The sequence below is a fragment of the Calliopsis andreniformis genome, chromosome 12, assembly GCF_051401765.1.
Source record: "Calliopsis andreniformis isolate RMS-2024a chromosome 12, iyCalAndr_principal, whole genome shotgun sequence".
NCBI lineage: Eukaryota > Metazoa > Arthropoda > Insecta > Hymenoptera > Andrenidae > Calliopsis > Calliopsis andreniformis.
This window is the reverse complement of record NC_135073.1, coordinates 6,141,409-6,161,178: the sequence shown is the minus strand read 5'-3', so window position 1 is coordinate 6,161,178 and position 19,770 is coordinate 6,141,409. Positions and strand designations below refer to the sequence as shown.

Sequence of the window (19,770 nt, the reverse complement as noted above, 5' to 3'; positions counted from 1 at the left end):
TACATGTTTAGCTAATACATATCTATTTGTATTACTAACAAAAAATTTAGAGTGGATTCTTCTTCGATGACTATATATGTGAATTTCAACATTTTGATGCGAACAAACTCTTTAATTTATCGTCATGTATATTTTTAACAAATGTTTCGAAAGGTCAATCATTATTCATGATCTATTTAAATAAAAAAAAATGTACATAGATTTCATTTAGAAAGATACAAAAAATTTTCCACTAAAAGATTCCAATGACCTCTTTCATCATCTTTAATCCCTGTATCTTAATTTTCTTTAATTCTTCAGATATAACTATGTATAGTTGTAATTAGACATTTTACATCATACTTGCTCTATAGTATCTGGTATGCAATCAAAACTTACGTCAAAAAGTAGAATAACAAAAAATAATTGAACTTCAATGAAAACATCGCTATTTTATATCTGCGTTAAACAATTTACTAATTCTACTCATATTGCTGATTATTATTTATAAATATAATATATTTTCATGACTTCAATTCACAGTGCATAGGGAATACAGTATATTTTCTAGTAACATAATATGAAGTATTTCTAATATCGTTTTGAATCAAAAACTTTTTTTGGATTTTGAGCATTATTTAGCAATGTTAGTAATATTATAATTTTATTACCTCTTTCTCACTATTTTTTATTTTATAAAGTTATAAATTTATAAACAATACATATAATGTCTGAATACTAAAGTAAATATAACTCTATTTACAGAAATCAATTTGAAGTATTTATACCAAGCGACATCTACTTGACGATGAATATTACGATTGTAGACTTTATAAATCAAATTCGGAAATTTACATATATGTATATGTAAACTACACACATGTAAAATACAAACAGCAACAGTTAAATGATTATTTTTGGCGCTCAAGTTGAACGAAGAAAACTAAAGGTGAGGGCTATAAATAGAATTTTGTTGAATATGAAATGTGTATTGCTTTATTGATTTTCAACAAACAAACAATAGTCGAACTATCAACGTTATGATTAATAGCTAAATCAAATAGGAAAATTTATAGTCGTGTGATGAATTTGACACATTCATGAGCCACGAGGAGTCTAAAATTAATTTATTATCTTTAACTGATAACAAAGCTTTATATTTAGTAACCCGCGAAACTTCAAAATCATAGAACAAAAAATACATTTCTCCTTCTACTTTACATTTTGTCTTGTCATATTTCTGTTAGTTAACCAATCAGGTAAAAGTGTCCATTTCCATCTATTGAAAAACAAGTCAGTCAGCACTCCTCTTTATTAACATCCAGAAGATTCCACACAAAATTTGCCAGTGCGTGTTATACATTCAAACGCAACACATTCGCTTAAATCAACCACCGACACTTACATATTTATCGTTAGTTATTCCATTAGTTTTTAATAACGAAATATTATTATTAATTCGCGCAATCTCGTATAAAGTTAACGCAGTGAATGTGTGTGGTAAATTCACGATGTGTTTCAATCGTAAAAAGTGCGGATACGGTTATTTTACTCTATTCCTACATTATTTCTGAAATTTAGAATATTGGAATTCGAAATGGGGCCATTCATCAAATTTATCTGTGTTTGAAGAATTATCCAGTATACAGTGACGATAAAAAGGTTTGATGTTTATATTATTTTGTGCGCGAGAAATAGTAACAATTCTAGATATTATTTTTTACGTTGGCAACAATAATTTATTTTGGTAGAATTTAGTTTTTTCTTGCAACATTATGGTAACTTCTGTTGCTGTTAGGTTTTAAACTTTTGTTCGGGCAGCACTGCAGGTTAACTTTTCAAGTTTCAATTTCAAGCATTTGTATATGCAGGATGTTCAAGTATCAGAAATTTTAAAAAATGATTCTACAAGCTTAAATGAAACAAAAAAGAAGAATTACGAAATTGCATTTAAGGTGTTTCTTAATAAATTATGTTGGTCAAATGGGAATTCGTTATTAATACTATGGTATAATACTACGTAAATTATAGTACTAATTTTTAACACTATTTAGATTTATTGAAAAAAGTTAAATTTTAATATAATGGTCGCAATACAAAAATAAGATATTCAATTGACTAGTGTTTAGCTACAATTGACTAGCTTCATTGCAATTGAAAGACATGTTTTTACATAAATCTCTTGCTGTATTAGCAATTACGAAAAAATTATGCAGGCAGTTTTATCTAAATTAATATATTTGCTTCATAACATGTCAGTATAACCTCATTTCAATTTTGACACTCAACTACAGAATTATGCTATAGAAATTTGAACATTGTAAGATGTAGAAGTATCTCCCCTGAAAGCAAGCAAATTTATCAACACTTGTGTAGCATAAGTTGCCGTGCTCAACAAATAAATTATTTATTTTAAGGCTATGGAAAACAGAAATTAACACATTCTACTTGAAAAGAAAAATATTTACTAATTCTGGTGTATATAAATAAACTAGATTCTGGATCTTCATACATTTATGAAAAATTTAAGCATATTCTATATAAAATTTAATGCATATAGTATGCAAAAGTACACATAATATCAAAAGTAAAATACACATTATCGTAATTAGAGATTGACAGGATTTTTTATTTAGTTTTCATTATTCTAGTAGTACTTATGTAAGTTTGAATTTTCATAAACTTCCGCGGTCTAATAAATACAACAGATATTCCATATTATAACCTTAAATATTCAAGCAAAGCATCATTTACACACATTTAGAAATAATGATGCACATAATTCTGATTTATAGTGTATCATTCTAGAATCTTTGTTTTAATCTTCTCGACTATCTTTTAAAATTGCTGTACCTTGTTTTTCCGCACTCTGCTTCTGTTGTATACAAAATAAAATATTCATTCTTGTTATTAATATTCCGATCAAGTTGCGTGATAATGTTGGAGAATACAAAATAAACTCTATTTTGACTTACAATTAGTCATTACGTCTCATTGAATGCTTCATTCGAATTTAAGAATGATTTGAAGGTTTCACGACTACACACAGCCAAAGTTACTATAAAACATTAGTTCGTGACTCGAAACTTAACATTCTGAAAGTAAACAGAAATTTGATAAACAATAAAGACGATAAAGTTATTCCAAGACTATTACTCTTTTAAATAATTACTAGTATTCCAAGTTAGGACTGAAATTATTCAAATAACTGTAACTTTAAATGTAATGAACTGATAAAACATACTTTGCCGTTTGGCTATAATGATCACATGTCTGCAGAGCAATAAATTTACTATACAAATTATGTGATAATTGAATAAGTTAAATTTATTGCCATATAAATCTTGTTTGATTGATTGAAATGTGTAAATATGTCTCTAAAAGTTCTATTTAATTAAACGTTGAAACATTTGTATACTACATACTCGAATTACATTCACTGAATTTTCAATAATTCTTTCAATCATTGAAATATTATAATATTCGAAGACGGAAAAATTCTATAAATAGTTCTAATATTGCACAACTCATTATTTGTTAAATACTGTACGATATATCTCTTGTAAATACATAAAAAGGATCATTTCAATTTAATAATCGGAATTCAACTTTCTTACACAAGATATGAATATTGCAATGATCTGACGATTAAATTATTTTTGTATAGATTTTTATTGAAATATTTGATTTTCCATGCAAAAGGAAAAATAATTGATTTATAAATAATAAGAATAATCAATTATGAAATAAAAATGATTTGAGCAATTAAATAAATATTTTAACTAATATATTAATCAATTTATAAATAAAGTAATATACTCTTTTTACATTGGCAACTACAGTTTATCATCAAATCTCATTTGCACAAATATTTGTATTTTTTGCCTCAAATATTATTTTGTTTCATTCTAACAATAATTTTCTATGTTAGTAAAATTTAAATTAATAATTGCAAATTCCAGTATAAATACTATATCATATATTGCCAATAAACGCGCTATCTTTTGCTTTATAAAAGAATTCTAAAAGACATTACTATCATGGTTTTGCAAATTTTTACATACCAATATTCGACAATATTTAATTTTGTAGCTTTACATTATTCTATTTCTCTCAAAATAGCAGAAAAAAACGCCTGTAATCGAACAACCGTTCTATATTGCAAAACAATAATTAACTCAACATTTGTAATATAACATTATTAACAATATAGTTAAAAAGCATTCAATTATTAACCAAATACGCACAAAAACTCCTTTAATCATTCTAACGTGTAAAATCATCTTAACAAAAAATTTCCACGTTCCCTTTTAACACTCTCTACATTTCAAACAAAGCAAGCTGTGAAAAACATTAAGTTGTCTCGTAAATATTGTCGTTCGTTGTTGGACATTAAGTTTCAAAAATATAAAAACCTTTAAAGAAGAAATTCAAACATCATATGAAACTTGAAATATCATCCCACAACGTCGTAGCAGTGATTAAACGTAATTGTAAATATTAATTTTTATACAGATACCATAATCTCAAAAGATAACACTTACAGGATGACCTAGTACTACAATTCTTTTCAATTCAATAACAATAGAATTTACAAACCTAACATTACTATGAGCCATCTACCGTGATTTCGAAGCTCAAATCTTATCGGCGCGAGTATCAGCTATTGTGTTACCAGATTTTGCCCCCTCGATGTAGAATTATCATTCTGGAACTTAAAATCGTCTCGATTCGTATCTGAAGCTTGACCACGTAATCACAAACGGTTTCGTCGTCTGTAGTTATTTAGAATTCTTCAAAGAAGTCTCGTTTTGCGGTTCTTTTCAGTCGAGTGATAGAATTTGTTATAATTTTCATCTCAATTGTTCATTCTCTGTTACTATATTAATATAAAAATATAAATTGTTGTTATAATTAAACAAAATAATCTCTAGCTTAAATTATTATCATAAGTAAAAAAGTAAAAGAAACGATCGATCGATTTGAGAGAAACGGCGCGCGCTTTTCAATTTCTCAACGCGCGAAGGAGAATATTTATAAACAACGCTGTCGCACCCTGTAACAATGTAGGTACGCGTGTATTACGTTTTTCAATTAGATAAGAGGGAAAAATGATAATATGTGATTGTGTACAACGGCTGGCAAACCGTGCAACTTGAAGGCGAAGAAGAGTGGGAGAAATCCTTTTCGGTGATGGACTATAAAGCCTCGATCGACCAATTGATGGATGGTAGTGTCTTTTTCGCGATTTGACTCGAAACTCGACTCTACCGAACAAGAAGTCACGTGCTCGGACCAAGTTTCTTATCAATATGACGCATTTACACGCATCTAAGAGGGTTTCCATCATCTCCATCTCGGAGAGGATGAAGGTGCCTGTAACCAGACCTAAAGGTACAATAATTTTACATTAAGAACTCATTCCCATACAAAATTATGTTCCGTTTCCTTCCACTGTCACTTTTTATGAAACGATATGTACTATCTTAGAGAAATGTACGCTATTCTATATAAGCTCGGTACTTAGATATATTGACTCACAAATTCGTAACGAGAAAACTGTTTTAATTCCTTTCACTTTTATCTTTGACAGATTGGAAATAAATCGTGGATCTGTAACTTAATTTCTGAAATATTCGCCATTTTGTACCTTCTTTAATTTTTTAAATTATTCTCTTTTCCTTCACTTTGGTCTTTGGTAATTTAAAAATACTTAACACATAACTTGCTTTCAGAAGTATGTTCCTTATACTCTATAAACGTAATGTTATTTTCTTTAATTTTTAGAAGAGTATGCATCTTTGCGAAATTAGAAATAAATTATGGATCTGTAACTCGTTCTCAGAAATATCTCCCATTCTCTACTTTTTTTAATTTGTAGAATTATTCTCTTCTTTTTTTCACTTTCATCTTTGATAACCTAAAAATAAAATGTCAACACATGGCTTGCCCTCAATAGTATATTCCCTATACTCTATAAGCTCACTATTTCCTTTAATTTTTGCAATTGTGTATTCGCTCATTTTTCTCTTTAACAAACTAAAAGCAAACCATAAATACGAGCTTGTGTCACGAGCTTATAACGTGTAGATACTATACTTCCTTTCAATTCAGCTTCAGCTTAGTAGACATGAATGACATGTAAACAATTCTCAGTCTTGTTCCCCCTAGAATAACAGCGTTATCAAACGATTTAATAACAAATTTATCGTCCTTAACAAATTAATAGAACTTTCCATGTATTTATAACTAGAAACTTTATTTTAGTTTGAACTACATCGTTTGTGTCTTAAATATTATTCTGTGGATTAATTATTAGTTCGTTAATACTGTCAAAAACTTGCAATAAAAATGCGCAAATTCAGCGACGGAATCGATAATACCAAGAGATAATGTGCAACGTCAATCTGATCCTGATTTAGTGACATTAATCGCTGATAAGCGGTTATTTGTCACGACTTCTGCAATGATTAGCCCCGCTTGTCCTCATTTAAAATCGTGCTTCTCACGTGCTGGCTTCTACTCGTGCGCTTGATTTTTTTTTTTTGCGTTCGCTTAATCTCTTCGACAAAAGTTCGTTCAGTGATTTCCGTCTTTTTCCTACTCGTGAACGAAGCGCTTTGCATACGATATATTAATATCGCCGAAACTACTATCATTTGTACAGACTAGAGATATCGTTAATCATTTTATACATTCCTTAAATAAATTTAACAAACATTGATAATGTTAAGGAAACATCGATTTAAACGCATGACAAAGATTAATATTTCTGCTTCAGAAGATTCTTCTCATTGAATTTTTAAGTTCTTCGTGATATTGATAAAGTGCAGTTCGATGAATCGTTTCATTACAAAGAAGTTTGCGTCAAAGAGACATGTTTCTAATGATTACATATTTTTGCTACGTAGGAATTGAAGAAAAATTTAAATATTTTCTCATTGTAGTTGTTGTTTTCATTATTTCCCGGGGCCATTTTCTCAGATTTTTACATCTGCCAAGTCTGCTCATCAACTAATGTCAGAAACACGTTTCTTACACCAGTATAAGCTAGTTATTGGTAATGAGACTCGAGATTGTAGGGAGTGTAGTCTCTAAGTGGAGACGGTTTTTTTTTCAATTATACATTAGTTGTCCAATGAATGTTTCAATTCTCTATAATCTTATGGAATTTCTCATTTTCTTGTCAAAGAATTGTAAATATTTGTACGTTACAATTTATCATATCTTCATCAGATCTTGATTAATAATATTTGAAATTGAGATTACATGTTAAAAGGATTTTGGTAAAACATTACCACAATGAATCTGCCGTTTTTTCTTTGTGCATCATATAATTTTACGTACTAAAATAAGATAACAATATTAATACTAATAACAAGGAAAAAAAGAAGAAGAAGAATGAAATGTTCTCATTTTCGAGTTATCGTCTACAAATTATTTTTATTTCTTGAAAAGAATATCTTCCTTGATTAACCATCCATTATTTATTCAAAAAATATAGATTCTATTTTTCAGATTTCAGTTAAGTCATTAGCAGAAATTCTTTTAAAACATAGAACTTATGTTACTTTGTCTTATATCCATAGCTATACCAATATTTCTAAGGACTTTAGCTCTTAAATATTTTTCAATGAATGAAGCTTCTCTTAATGTTATCTCTTGAATATTCTAATGTAAAATTAATTGATCTTCTCCGTGAGCCTTCGTAAACGAACGTCTTTGAACTTGGGGCTGAACGAATCGCGAGGACAATTAAGAAACACGTTACACAATTGCAAGGAGCCACGGCGCGCCGTAAGATAATGTATTTTCGTGCAACGCGCGTAGCATACGTACGTGACGAATCTCTTTGAATTCCAAGATGTGACGCGTAACAGTTCCTCAATGTCAGACTCCTCGTGATGTCCTAGAGACGCGAAATAAACGAATTGCTCGTCCGCATTCCTTGTATCGCTTGATCACCGGAATGCAGAGAAGAAACATAAAATGCAGCTGCTTATCTCGAAGAGTAGACTGATAAACACTATTCAGAGGACACTTGTGCGTCGACCGAAGCCAATCGGGCGACGTGTCAATGTCTCACTTTGTAATTACAAAACGTTACTGATAATGATTATAAAAGAAAATTTAGTTAGACACGTGGAATGATAGCAGAGTCTTAGGTATAAATGCTTTGTATACCTTATTAATAATATATATTTTATTAAAACAGTTTGCAGAATATGTATTGACTATTCTATAATAGTAAAACAGAAAGGTTCGAGCCTGTCGTTGAAATTCTGTGTTAAAATACTTGCTAATTTATTGAATTCTAGTGAACTTAAAAAGTACTGAAATATCAAAATAATGATTTAACTTAAAACTAAAAATAAGGATTTAAGAAATAAATAATGTAGAAAAATGTTAGGGAGGCTACTTTATTAATTTTATCACTACAGTAGAATCTCGATTATTCGAAACACCAGGAACTTCAAACCTGAAGCACCCTTTTGAAAGTTATTTCACTTATTTTTGGCTGATTATTGTTAAACAATTGTTTAAGTGTCAATCGATGCTCTACTGAACTCTTATTCTTATCACATCGAATATCCACAACTTGAATAACAGAAATTACGAATAATCAAGGTCCTGTTTATGGACATTGTACTATACACATAAGTAAATAAAAATTTACTTCAAGTCAAATAGAACTGAACGAAAGAATAGGATTATATACTGCAAATCGATGATGTTAGTCGGGTCATAGTATTACAGGCGCTTCCTTAATTTATACATATTGCAAATTTTAATTACTTACAAAAAAGAAAATAAAAGATTGACAAATATACGTAATGCTCAATTTTGTTCATAATTTTCACACGTAAATTCACTCCTAAAATAATGTCCTCTATTATGATTAACAGAAAATTATTAATGCAGTCAAACCTACGGTAGAATATCTCATAATTTCTATTGCAATATCTCCTCCACACTTCAATAAAAAATATTTACATAATACAGTCAGATATTTTAAAAAGTAAAAGTGCACATACATTTTGAACGTCAACACTTTTTATGGTGTCTTGTACTTTGAACTTCAACACTTTTTATGGTGTCTTTAAAATGTTTGGACGAGTTCATTGTTTTCACTAAAATAATGATTAGTGTAAACAACAATTACATTAAGTTATAGATTATTTTTCAAGGAAGAAAGGAAAAAGCAGGATTAGTTCTAAGCGATAATTCTGCTTCTTAGAAATCTGATTTCTGTGGTGGGTAATCAATTCTTTATTGATTTCGATAATGAATTGTTTAGAAGTATCTATAACTTCTTAGTTCTGAAACTAAAAAGACACAATGCTATGAAGGCGAAGAAAGTGTTAGTAAAAAATGATCTTATTATATAAACCTAAAAGCAAACCTTAAACAATACTTTTATTAACAGTTAAATGTTGTTGCCTTTATAAACCAGAAACAAGCCAATCTGTTAACAAAGATCTTTCTTGTGTGATGTTATCATATCCAGAAGAGAGAGGGGAAAAATTTGGGAATTTTGAAGGCCATAAAGAGTATCACAATTTCTTCTGATAAGAATGACAACTTCAAAAATTATAAAAAAAGAATACCAATGAGAAAAGTTTTAAAACTAACTGATGACTTTTGAATCTAGTTGTTATGTTTACTGTTAGTTTAGCTATAGTCTCTAAAACAAGTTTATTCCTGTATTTGATTTACATACAAAATCTAAATTTGTTCAAGAACTGATTTACCATGAGGTATTCTGTAACAAAGGACTATAATTATCGTTTTCTCATCAAACACCTGATAAGTATGAAAACAAGAATTTGGACAATTAGATGCTTCCCCATGGACTTTGTGTTTCAATATTTTCCTCTTCCAAAAGCAAATGATTTCTTATATAAACATTCTCTCGTGTTATTGAAAGTATAGATATAGATATTGACTATAGGCACGCTTTATGTAAGCAAAATAATTAAAATATACTATTATATTTTTATTTGCTGACATTATCCATATTCTATAGATAGAAAAGTTAATGTTAACTCAATAGTGATTTACAAAATCGATTTCTGTTGAGAATTCTTGTAAATCAATTTCCATTGAATGTGAACGTAAACTGACAGAAGATATAAACAGTTTGGGGCTAAACCATTTATTCTTTAATGGAGATGATAATCAGCTACTCACAATCAGTGCACCACCGCAAAAACTGATAGCAAATCGATGTTTCGATCAATTACACCAATTGTATTAAATATTGGTTGTTCAAAGGTCGATCGGAATTTCAAATGAGACGAAGAACTTACACAAACTTGTAAAAACTTATTTTTTGTTTACTGTCAATGAAAACGATTATCATTATTGATCGATGTACAATTTTTTACGCTTAATTACAAATTAGTGTTGCGAGATTATCACTGATTTGATAAGATTAATGGATTACTCTAGTCAGGTTTAAATATTTTATTGCATTACTTCACAGTGATAATTTTTTTCTATTATACAATAAGATTATTTCTTTCCACATTAATAACGTCCCAATTTATTTAGTAACGAGAAACAATATATGCGTTTTTTTACATTTTGATTAATGTGAAAAAGTGAACTACATATCTTACTGGACGTAAATATATATTTATAAGGTTTTTATATTTTGCTATATATATTGAAATATATTTTATTATACATTCACAATAATAAAATTATACTATTCAAAAAATAGTAAAATTATGTTTGATTATTTTCACTGAATTTTTTAGCTACATGGTAAAATTCTTATTATACAGGCACCTAAACTATTCACTAAAATTCAAATTTAATTTTTCAACTGCAAATTCAAATCATATTTATTAATTCACAATATCCTATCTAGCTAGAAGGTAACACGTTTTCTGTTGTTAATATGCAATGCTAGTAATGCGTATTCCAGTTACCTAATTGGTCTTCAAACCTCGAGTTCATTGTTACTATGTCAAAGTCTCTAACTAGAGAATAAATTAACATATATAATATGTATAATTGTAGAGTTCAAGCACGAGCAATATTGCTAATCAACTTTAGTAGTCATTAAAACTGTTTTACATGATCGAATTTGCAAAAAAATCAGGTTTACTTAGTTCAATTTGACAGATTTAACTGTGTTTATTAGCTTCAGTGCGCTAATAAAAATCTTCTGCCTCAAGTAGTCGCTAGCTCTTGAAGCTGAATTTTTTAAGATATTAATGAAAGTGTACACGATCACTTGAAGAAATTCACATCTTGAATTTATCTTCACTAGAGTGGCCTTAATATTATAACAGAAATCATATAATACTATCTTTTTGTATTATAGTTCTTCAAAACATGGTAAATTTAGTTATTTGATGACTCAAGCTGGTTCAATTATAATATTTTATAACTCCATGAAGTATGAATAATAAATTTGATGATGAGTATGAATGGAGTCGTAATGACCCAACACAAAAATTCACATTCTCATAAAATATCAAGTATTCTTTATTATCACTATTCGTATAATGTTTATTCTTTGAAAATATCTGACTAAAAATTGATAATTAAAATGCAACAGGATATATATTTTTTACTCTCTCGAAAAAGACCACCATTTTATTCAACTCTGTAAATCTGAACCTGTACTATCAATAAAACAAAGAGCAATGTTAATTTTAGTTTATAAATTATAATATTAACACATTGCGAAGGGGTGACGCAAACTTGCGTCGGAACGATGTAATCGTGAAAGTGAGACGATGCAACTTTAAGTTTTTAACATGTGTTTTATTTCCACGCATTATACATACACTTCTCTCACGCATCAAATATATCAATGCAGAAGGTAGGATAAAAGACTATAAATTCCCAAGAACAGGCATTTAAATTATTTAAATACTCCATCTGCAAAGTGTTAATCATAAATCGTACTGAACATAAAGAATATTTTTATATAATTTAAATATTTTAAAAGGTTTTAACTTTTGCAATTATGTTTTTACTATTTATCTATATGTATGTATATATCTAATATATCTAATATTTATATATATAAATATGTAAATTGCTTGTCATTGTTATTCAGTCATATATTTCAACAGATCACGTTATTAACAAGATGTTAGATTATTGTACACGATACTTATCTACATTAAAACAATATTCAATTTTTAATTCTTTCACATAATAATACAACTCTTTGGTTATACATTTGGGAAACTCGGAATTGAGTTTAGCGATGAAAAATAATTTTTCCTTTTACTTTGTTGAACATGATAAGTAACTAATATGGTAACATGATTCTCGTACTATGTGATTTAAGAACATTAACCCAATTAACTTTTGATCAACGTATTTATAGAGAACTATATATTTTACATTGATTAAAGGCGAAATAATTTATCTACAGTAACTATCACGCGTGACATAACATGTACTGTATGTTTTCTCTTTATGCAGATGATGATATAAAATTTTCGTGAAGAACAAATCTGACTTGATCAACTCGTAGGAACTTGCACATGTTAAGTTAACTCGTTTTCTTTATTAAATAACTTAAATAAAAAGTAAACAAAAATTTAAGTCTTTTTTAATGTTTAAACAGTCATACACGGAGTTCATTGAACTGTAAACGAAAATCCCAATTATATCATTAAAAATAAATTAACTCGTTGTCAGTATTAAACAATCTTAATACAGTGAAAACAGTTCATTTATTACTATAACAGTAACGATAATTTGTAATCTTCTTCTTATTACCTATTTATAAAATTTTCCGCAGAATCTTTGCATATTAATTGGTCATTGGTATCTAATCACAGGTCATTGAAGCATGCTTTCGTTAAAAAGCGCTCAATTTAAGGCCGAATGATTCAGTTAGTAGTGTCTCCGCGTCTCGTTACGGTATTTTAACGACAGAGGGGAAAAATGGAAAGAAACCGAAATACATGAAACAAAAAGTGAAAGAAGAAACTTCGTGAAGATATTTTCGAGAAATGACATTTCACGTGTCTGAACGTGATCGAGTGAAAAGCGCAGTGTAATCGGTTCAGGAAACGATAGAGCTTTATCAACAAAGTTAGTTATCAAAATATACATCAAGAGGGGAGCTAATACAACAAAATATAACCGCCTCTGTGTTTTCAAATCGCTACGAGACGCGGAGTGATTTTAAACGACATATTATAGACTAAATAAAACTCGACCATCTGTAAGCTAACAATGCGTAAGATTTTACTATACATATACGTTTAAATGATTGTAATACGTAAAACGCTCACTGACTACAATGACGAAGAAGAATATATTAAGTTTATTCAATTTCGTCGTATGAGGTACTATAGTTGACTTATAGTGGTTTTGAACTAAATTTCGATTTTTATATACATAATTAGATAGATGTAATTTCAAACAGAAGTGATAGTTAATTTTCTTCTATTCTTTATATTTGGTAGATCCTTTCTAGGATTCGAGTGTCCAGTGATATAATGGATATAGTACATATATTCATTAAATTAATGTTTTACTGTTACTCAAACTCATTTGACAACTGACTTCACGTGTCTTTTATACTTTATAAGCTCATTATTTATTACAAGTTGTGAGATTATAGACTCTATTCACCATAATTTCGCGACTCACTGCTTATACAGTCTAAGACACACATCTGAGGATAATTAATGTGTGCACGATTCATGTTTATCTTGTGAGGAGAGAAACTGAGAGTATTGGCAAGCTTATGAGGAATAAAGATTGTAGTTATATATATATTTATTGTTAAATAATACGTGTATTGGTTGTCAAGCTGCGTATTTTTATGAGGCTTGTGTCTCGTGTCAGTTCTTTCTTACTTTCCACGCATTTTGAATTATCGTTTTGAATTTTTTATTTCTAAAAATATAACAAATCAAACATATTTAAAATTTTTAATTTTAAATACAGTTATCAGAAAAAATATTTACGTCGTTATTAAGTATGGATTAAAGGGAAAGCTCGATAGCAAAAAGTTATGAGTGGAACAAAAATTCTGGCTATATATTTCAATTCAATGTACAAACTTTTATAAAATATACTCATTACTGTTTATGTGATAAAACATTATATCGTTGAATATTATTATTGCTGACATTGATTACATTAACTGAAAGAATTTTTTACATTGAAACGTTTTAAACAAACGATGATTATTTTAATTAATTTTTTTAGTTACAACAATAAAATTTTACTGATATCGAATTAAATGAGTCTCGTATATCGAAACATATAAATATGAATTCTATTGTAGCACTTGTCAGAGATTTTTATGATCGGTCGTACTTTATATGTAGTTTTTGAATAATAAATAATTCGTACAATTTTACGTAATTTGAACATATTTTGAACACACTTCCACACTGCATAATTACATACACGACAGGTGTTGCGAATTTTAAGACATAATTCTATAAAATAAGACAAAAATTAAGATAGACGATAATGCGTTTCAAGCTTCATTTCCGAATTACTAATTTTTGGGAAAACACCTAAAATACGCGCGAAATGTATCGGACTCAGGACTTATTCTACTGACTTCGCTGTGTCTGACTTGACTAATGACGCCGGCAGTAGAATACGTCCCAAGTCAGACACATTTTTATAACGATTAATCTACTGAAACTTTTTACAATTCTTTCACCAATACTATTCTTAATTTTAAAATAAATATTTAATCAAGTATTCAATCATTTAATTCATAACAAGTACTATTAAAAATATTATTCATGAGTTCACGTGTACCTATATTTTACTAAAAATATTTATTATATCTACTTATGATTTTAGACAAAACTTGTTTGATCATAATTATTAATCACAGCTTTATTTGTAATTTACAGCTTGGTTTGGATGCAGGCACGTACAGATCATTTTGATGGCATTGGGCTTCCTATGTTGCTATGCCATCAGGGTCACCACATCCGTGACCTTAGAAGCGATGACCAATGCTACAACTGCGAATCCTGACTACGAGGTATGAGAGTACACCTCTCTACATTTATTTTCTCTCTTTACTCAATCATCTGTGCTTTTCCCTCATGTTAAAAATCATGTCGATGTTTTCAATTTGTCTATAATGCTAATTAAAGTGTAGTTTAAAAACTAAAGAAAAGGGAACTGTAATCTGCATTCATGCCACGTTACGAAACGTCCCGAAACAAATCAGTGCTCTTAGTGTGACTAATAAATTATATGATGAAAATTATTTCTGGATATAAACAACCAAAATAATCTACTATAGTGAATTGTTTAAGGGACAATTTTGTTCCTAAGATACACATTGAATTCTTGACTAAAAATTAAAATTTCTCAAAATGTCTCAAAAAATATGCTAAATGTTATTCACCAACTATATATAGTTTTATTATTTTATGGCAGTAAATATAATTATGCACGTCAATTTTTCACTAATAAACAACTTTTTACAGTATTTCGGCGATAAAAATGTAATTTTCAAAAAAAGTGGAGTTGATCAAATTGACTTCTAAAAGGCTCATATCTGTCTACGAGAATTTCAATTCTACTTGTTTTCTGTAAAAATGTACTTTTTTAATGTGAAAAATGTTTCATAAATTTTCCCCGTTTTTATTAAAGGAATTCAAATGGAATAACTCAGTCAAGGATACAATTTTGAGCTCCTTCTTCTGGGGTTACGTATGCACACAACTCATTGGAAGCATAATTGCACACCGATGGGGTGCCCATAAACTTTTTTCGCTGTCCCAACTAATTTGCGGTCTGGTGACCCTTTTCATCCCCATGGTAGCTCACTATTGTGGTTGGGAAGCTGTTTGCGCTTGCAGAGTAATCGCTGGCCTTTGCCAAGGAACTGTGCTTCCGTGTCTTCACACGTTGCTTTCGAAATGGGTGCCTTTGGAAGAACGAGGAAGAATGTGTGAGTATTAACAAAGAATTTATTTTATAAATTTTCATCTGCAAAATTCAATCTGCACGTCCTTGGTAGAATAAAATAAAAAATTAGAACCTCTGTCATATGAAATAAAGAGAGATACACGCGTATATTTGAACTAAAAAGAGGTTCAAAAAATAAAATATTCTGTATCCATACAATATGACATGGAAATATAAATATATAAAGCAGAATACTTTATATGAATATTAGGAACGTAAACATCATAAACCATAGTATAATATAAAATGAAACAATTTTTATTTTTAATGATAAAAGACATTGATAAATCTTAAAGATGAAGAAAATGTACGGCAAAGGCAAACAAAAATTTGTAAATTATGAAGAAATTAAGATTAAGAATTATTTAGATAAAGGCAAAATACAAATTTTCAAAAGTTAGATAAATAATGAAAAAATATCGTGGAACTATGACTAATGCCAAAGCAATAAGAAATACAAATGCAGACGCTTTGTCATGATAATACGGGTTATCCGAGGTCAAGAAGGAATTGAAGTGAATAGAACTTCTATTGTATAATTGTAGAACGTAATTCTGCAATTACATACAATGTAATTGTATATATTATATTATCTTATATTATAAGATATTTCTTTAAACATACTTTAGCTATAAATATTGTAATTATTATGTAGGCAAAGAAAAAAGTCAACTAAATTCCAAATACCACCATTACCATTTAAATGATATTAAAGATTTAATACACAGTAGCAGAAGAAAAATTTGAACAAATACAAATTTGAGCTTATTCGCTCGGAAGATACGAAGAGATAAAGAATTCGCTCTTTAATTACCACCACCGAAAAATCAGTGCATACATTCTCATTCTTTAATTAGTTGTATTTATGACACTTTTAGATAGTCGTTTAAACAATATGTTATACTCTGTTATAGTAATGTTCTGGTCAGACAAAGTTATTTCGTAAGCAATGATGGTGTGTAGGAAGCAGAAAAAAATAATTGATTGGTAATGGTGAGGGTTACTTTTCAATGACATTGATGAGTTAAAACTCGTGAATTTCACTATAGAGTACTGCCGACCTTGTTTTCAGCAAAATCGCTGTCAGAATACTAAATAGTAGATATTCCCCTTCTATCTTTTCGTGTCCCTTCAGTACTTAACATTGGATCTTGGTGCATCAATGCCACATTTTAAACTATATAAATACAAACGCACATGTATTAACTACTTTATCTATTTTCATTCAAAACGGATGTTAAAAACTTGGATTGAAATTTAAAAATCCTCACAATAGATACAAATAGTACTTTTTATTAGTTATTAAGTTTATCATAAAATTTACAATATTAAAATTTTCGAAACTCAAGTTCATAATTCTTGTAGTCCTCGTTAACTACAGGTGCCCTATTTAACACTTCAGAAACTTCTTATCTTTTAATTAGTAAAGTTGACGTCACTCCGCTTAGCATTTTTTGAAATTCTTAAGTCATTTTTAAGTCATTGGCCATTATCCCCTATATACCTCGGTATTAGGACTCCGTTTAATCTTTGAGTTACTTATAAATTCTTAACAGAAAATTGTAATTTGCTGACTAAAAGCTTTACCATTAATATGTTTGAAAAACTAATCGTGTACTTGAAATCTAATGAAATCTACATGAGACTTTTTATTGCGCAATATCTTATCTGCTGTATCGCTGACGTTTTCTTCTATCAAACTTGTTCAGTAATTTCATTCACAAGACGAATTGAATTTGGTTAATTTAAAATTGAATAATTCTATTGAACTTCTAGAAAATAGAAAAATTTGTCAGCTCTACAAAGTAGACTAGGTATACTCCATAAAACACAGCTACTGTGTTCCATTTTGTTTCCGTTTTATTGTCAGATGAATGTATTCCAAGATATCATTAATTAAGACTTCGCTGTACTAATAATTACTAAATTATTTCCTGTATTTATTACATATAATTCAGCAACCTTCGTTTATGCGGGAGGTTGGATCGGAAACGTGGCTTGTTTACTGAGTTCGGGCCTGTTGTCTGCTTCTTCTTTGGGATGGCCCAGCTGCTTCTACTTCTGGGGCGGTATTACCATTGTTTCTGGGTGCCTTTTCCTTCTCATTGGAAAGGAATCCCCAGCAGTGCATTCAAGTATACCCGAAGATGAAAAAGAATACATTGAAACTAGTCTTGGAATAACAGAAACGGAAGAGGTATATACTTATAGAATAACTTTAAATTATTTTATTTAATAACAATCATGTCATTCAATCAATATCTGTTTCTGAAATTCTTCTTCTTCCATACATGTATATTACAAAGAAAATGTCTCACTTTTTAGAAATTGCCAACACCATGGAAAGCAATGTTTACAAGTCTTCCGATGTGGGCACTAATGGCTACACAGTCTGCTCATAATTGGGGCTTTTGGATGCTTTTGACGAAAATTCCGTCTTACATGACATCCGTTTTGGGCTCTGATATCACACACGTAAGTGATAACATACAAATAGAGTACCTTTGGTATACTCTTAAACATTTGTAAGAATAGTAAAAACACTCAACATACGAATACCCTTATTCCGATTTTGATATTCATAATATTCATTTCAACTCGTTTTTTACATGTCTAAAGTTACTCTTTTATACAAACATTCATCATAACGGATTAAAAAAAAAACTGTCTTTTACGTTCTTATATTTGTATTTCTTAATAATAGATGATTTTTTTAGCTACTTAAGCTTAAGTACGATTTAAATTAATTAAGACACTTTTAAATAACCATATTAAGAATTATGTAAATTTATTTTATAAATTTTTGAAGAAATACTTTTATATTCTATTATTTATATATTCTAATTATTTTTGTTTTAGAATGGCATGCTTACTGCACTACCCTATTTAGTAGCATGGCTGGTCAGTTTCCCGATCAGCTACATTTCAGATCTTCTCATTAAACGAAATGTTATTACAATTCAAGCATCCCGGAAAATATGCAATACGATAGGTCAATGGATTCCAGCGGTTGCGTTAATCGCTCTCGGATATGTTGACAAAGAACATTCTGGGATCGCAGTGACGCTTTTAGTAGTCGCTGTTGCCAGTAATGTTGCGATTTATTGTGGTCATAATGTAAATCACATGGATCTTAGTCCTAACTTTGCTGGAACTTTAATGGGAATTACAAACACAGCAGCAAATATTTGCAGTATTTTAGCTCCATTAGCTGCCACAGTCGTTGTCAAAGATGCTGTATGTATTAATTTTCTTTTTTAGAATTTAATGTACTGTAATCTTTAGAGTGTAATACAGTTAGATTTAAATACATATCTTATATTTATCATGTTGCTTTGTATATGGAAAAGACAATTGAACTAAATCTTTTCTAGATTTTTTAAAGCTATGTTAGTAAACTTCTTTTATTTATAAAAGACAGTTTTAAAAATGGAAAATGCTATGTCATTAATATATAATACTTTCAAATGTTTTAGAGGGACGTCACAGAATGGAGAAATATATTTTTCTTGTCTGCTGCTATATATCTCATTGGAAATCTTATGTTTATTCTGTTTGGTACGAGTAAAATTCAAACTTGGAATGATCCTGTGAAAAAAAGGAAAGATACTGGCTTAAATTCTGTGACAATAACAGAATTATCTGTGGAAAATGGGTTTGCAGAAAAGAGTAAAAATATTGATAATATAGAAACAGAGAAAAGTTTATAATGTTGCCATGACTAAGAAAACTGTAAAGTTTATTATCTTTTTTATTTATCTTAAGTGATGTGAATGAAGAGTGTTATGATCATTGTTTTTGACAGAGTGTAAATGTCTTAAGATGTGAGTACTGTACATAATTACCTATTTG

General features: G+C 29.2%; 1 protein-coding gene across 1 annotated transcript; it reads left to right on the top strand.

Annotated features, from left to right (window-relative positions):
- The first annotated feature begins 5,249 nt into the window (after positions 1 to 5,249).
- On the top strand, positions 5,250 to 19,759 carry LOC143185808 (putative inorganic phosphate cotransporter). The gene is made up of 7 exons (XM_076389071.1): positions 5,250 to 5,373; positions 14,847 to 14,980; positions 15,601 to 15,901; positions 17,877 to 18,115; positions 18,244 to 18,393; positions 18,778 to 19,155; positions 19,395 to 19,759. The coding sequence occupies exons 1-7, from the start codon at positions 5,292 to 5,294 to the stop codon at positions 19,626 to 19,628; spliced, it is 1,518 nt and encodes a 505-aa protein (XP_076245186.1). The 5' UTR covers positions 5,250 to 5,291; the 3' UTR covers positions 19,629 to 19,759.
- Positions 19,760 to 19,770: the final 11 nt, after the last annotated feature.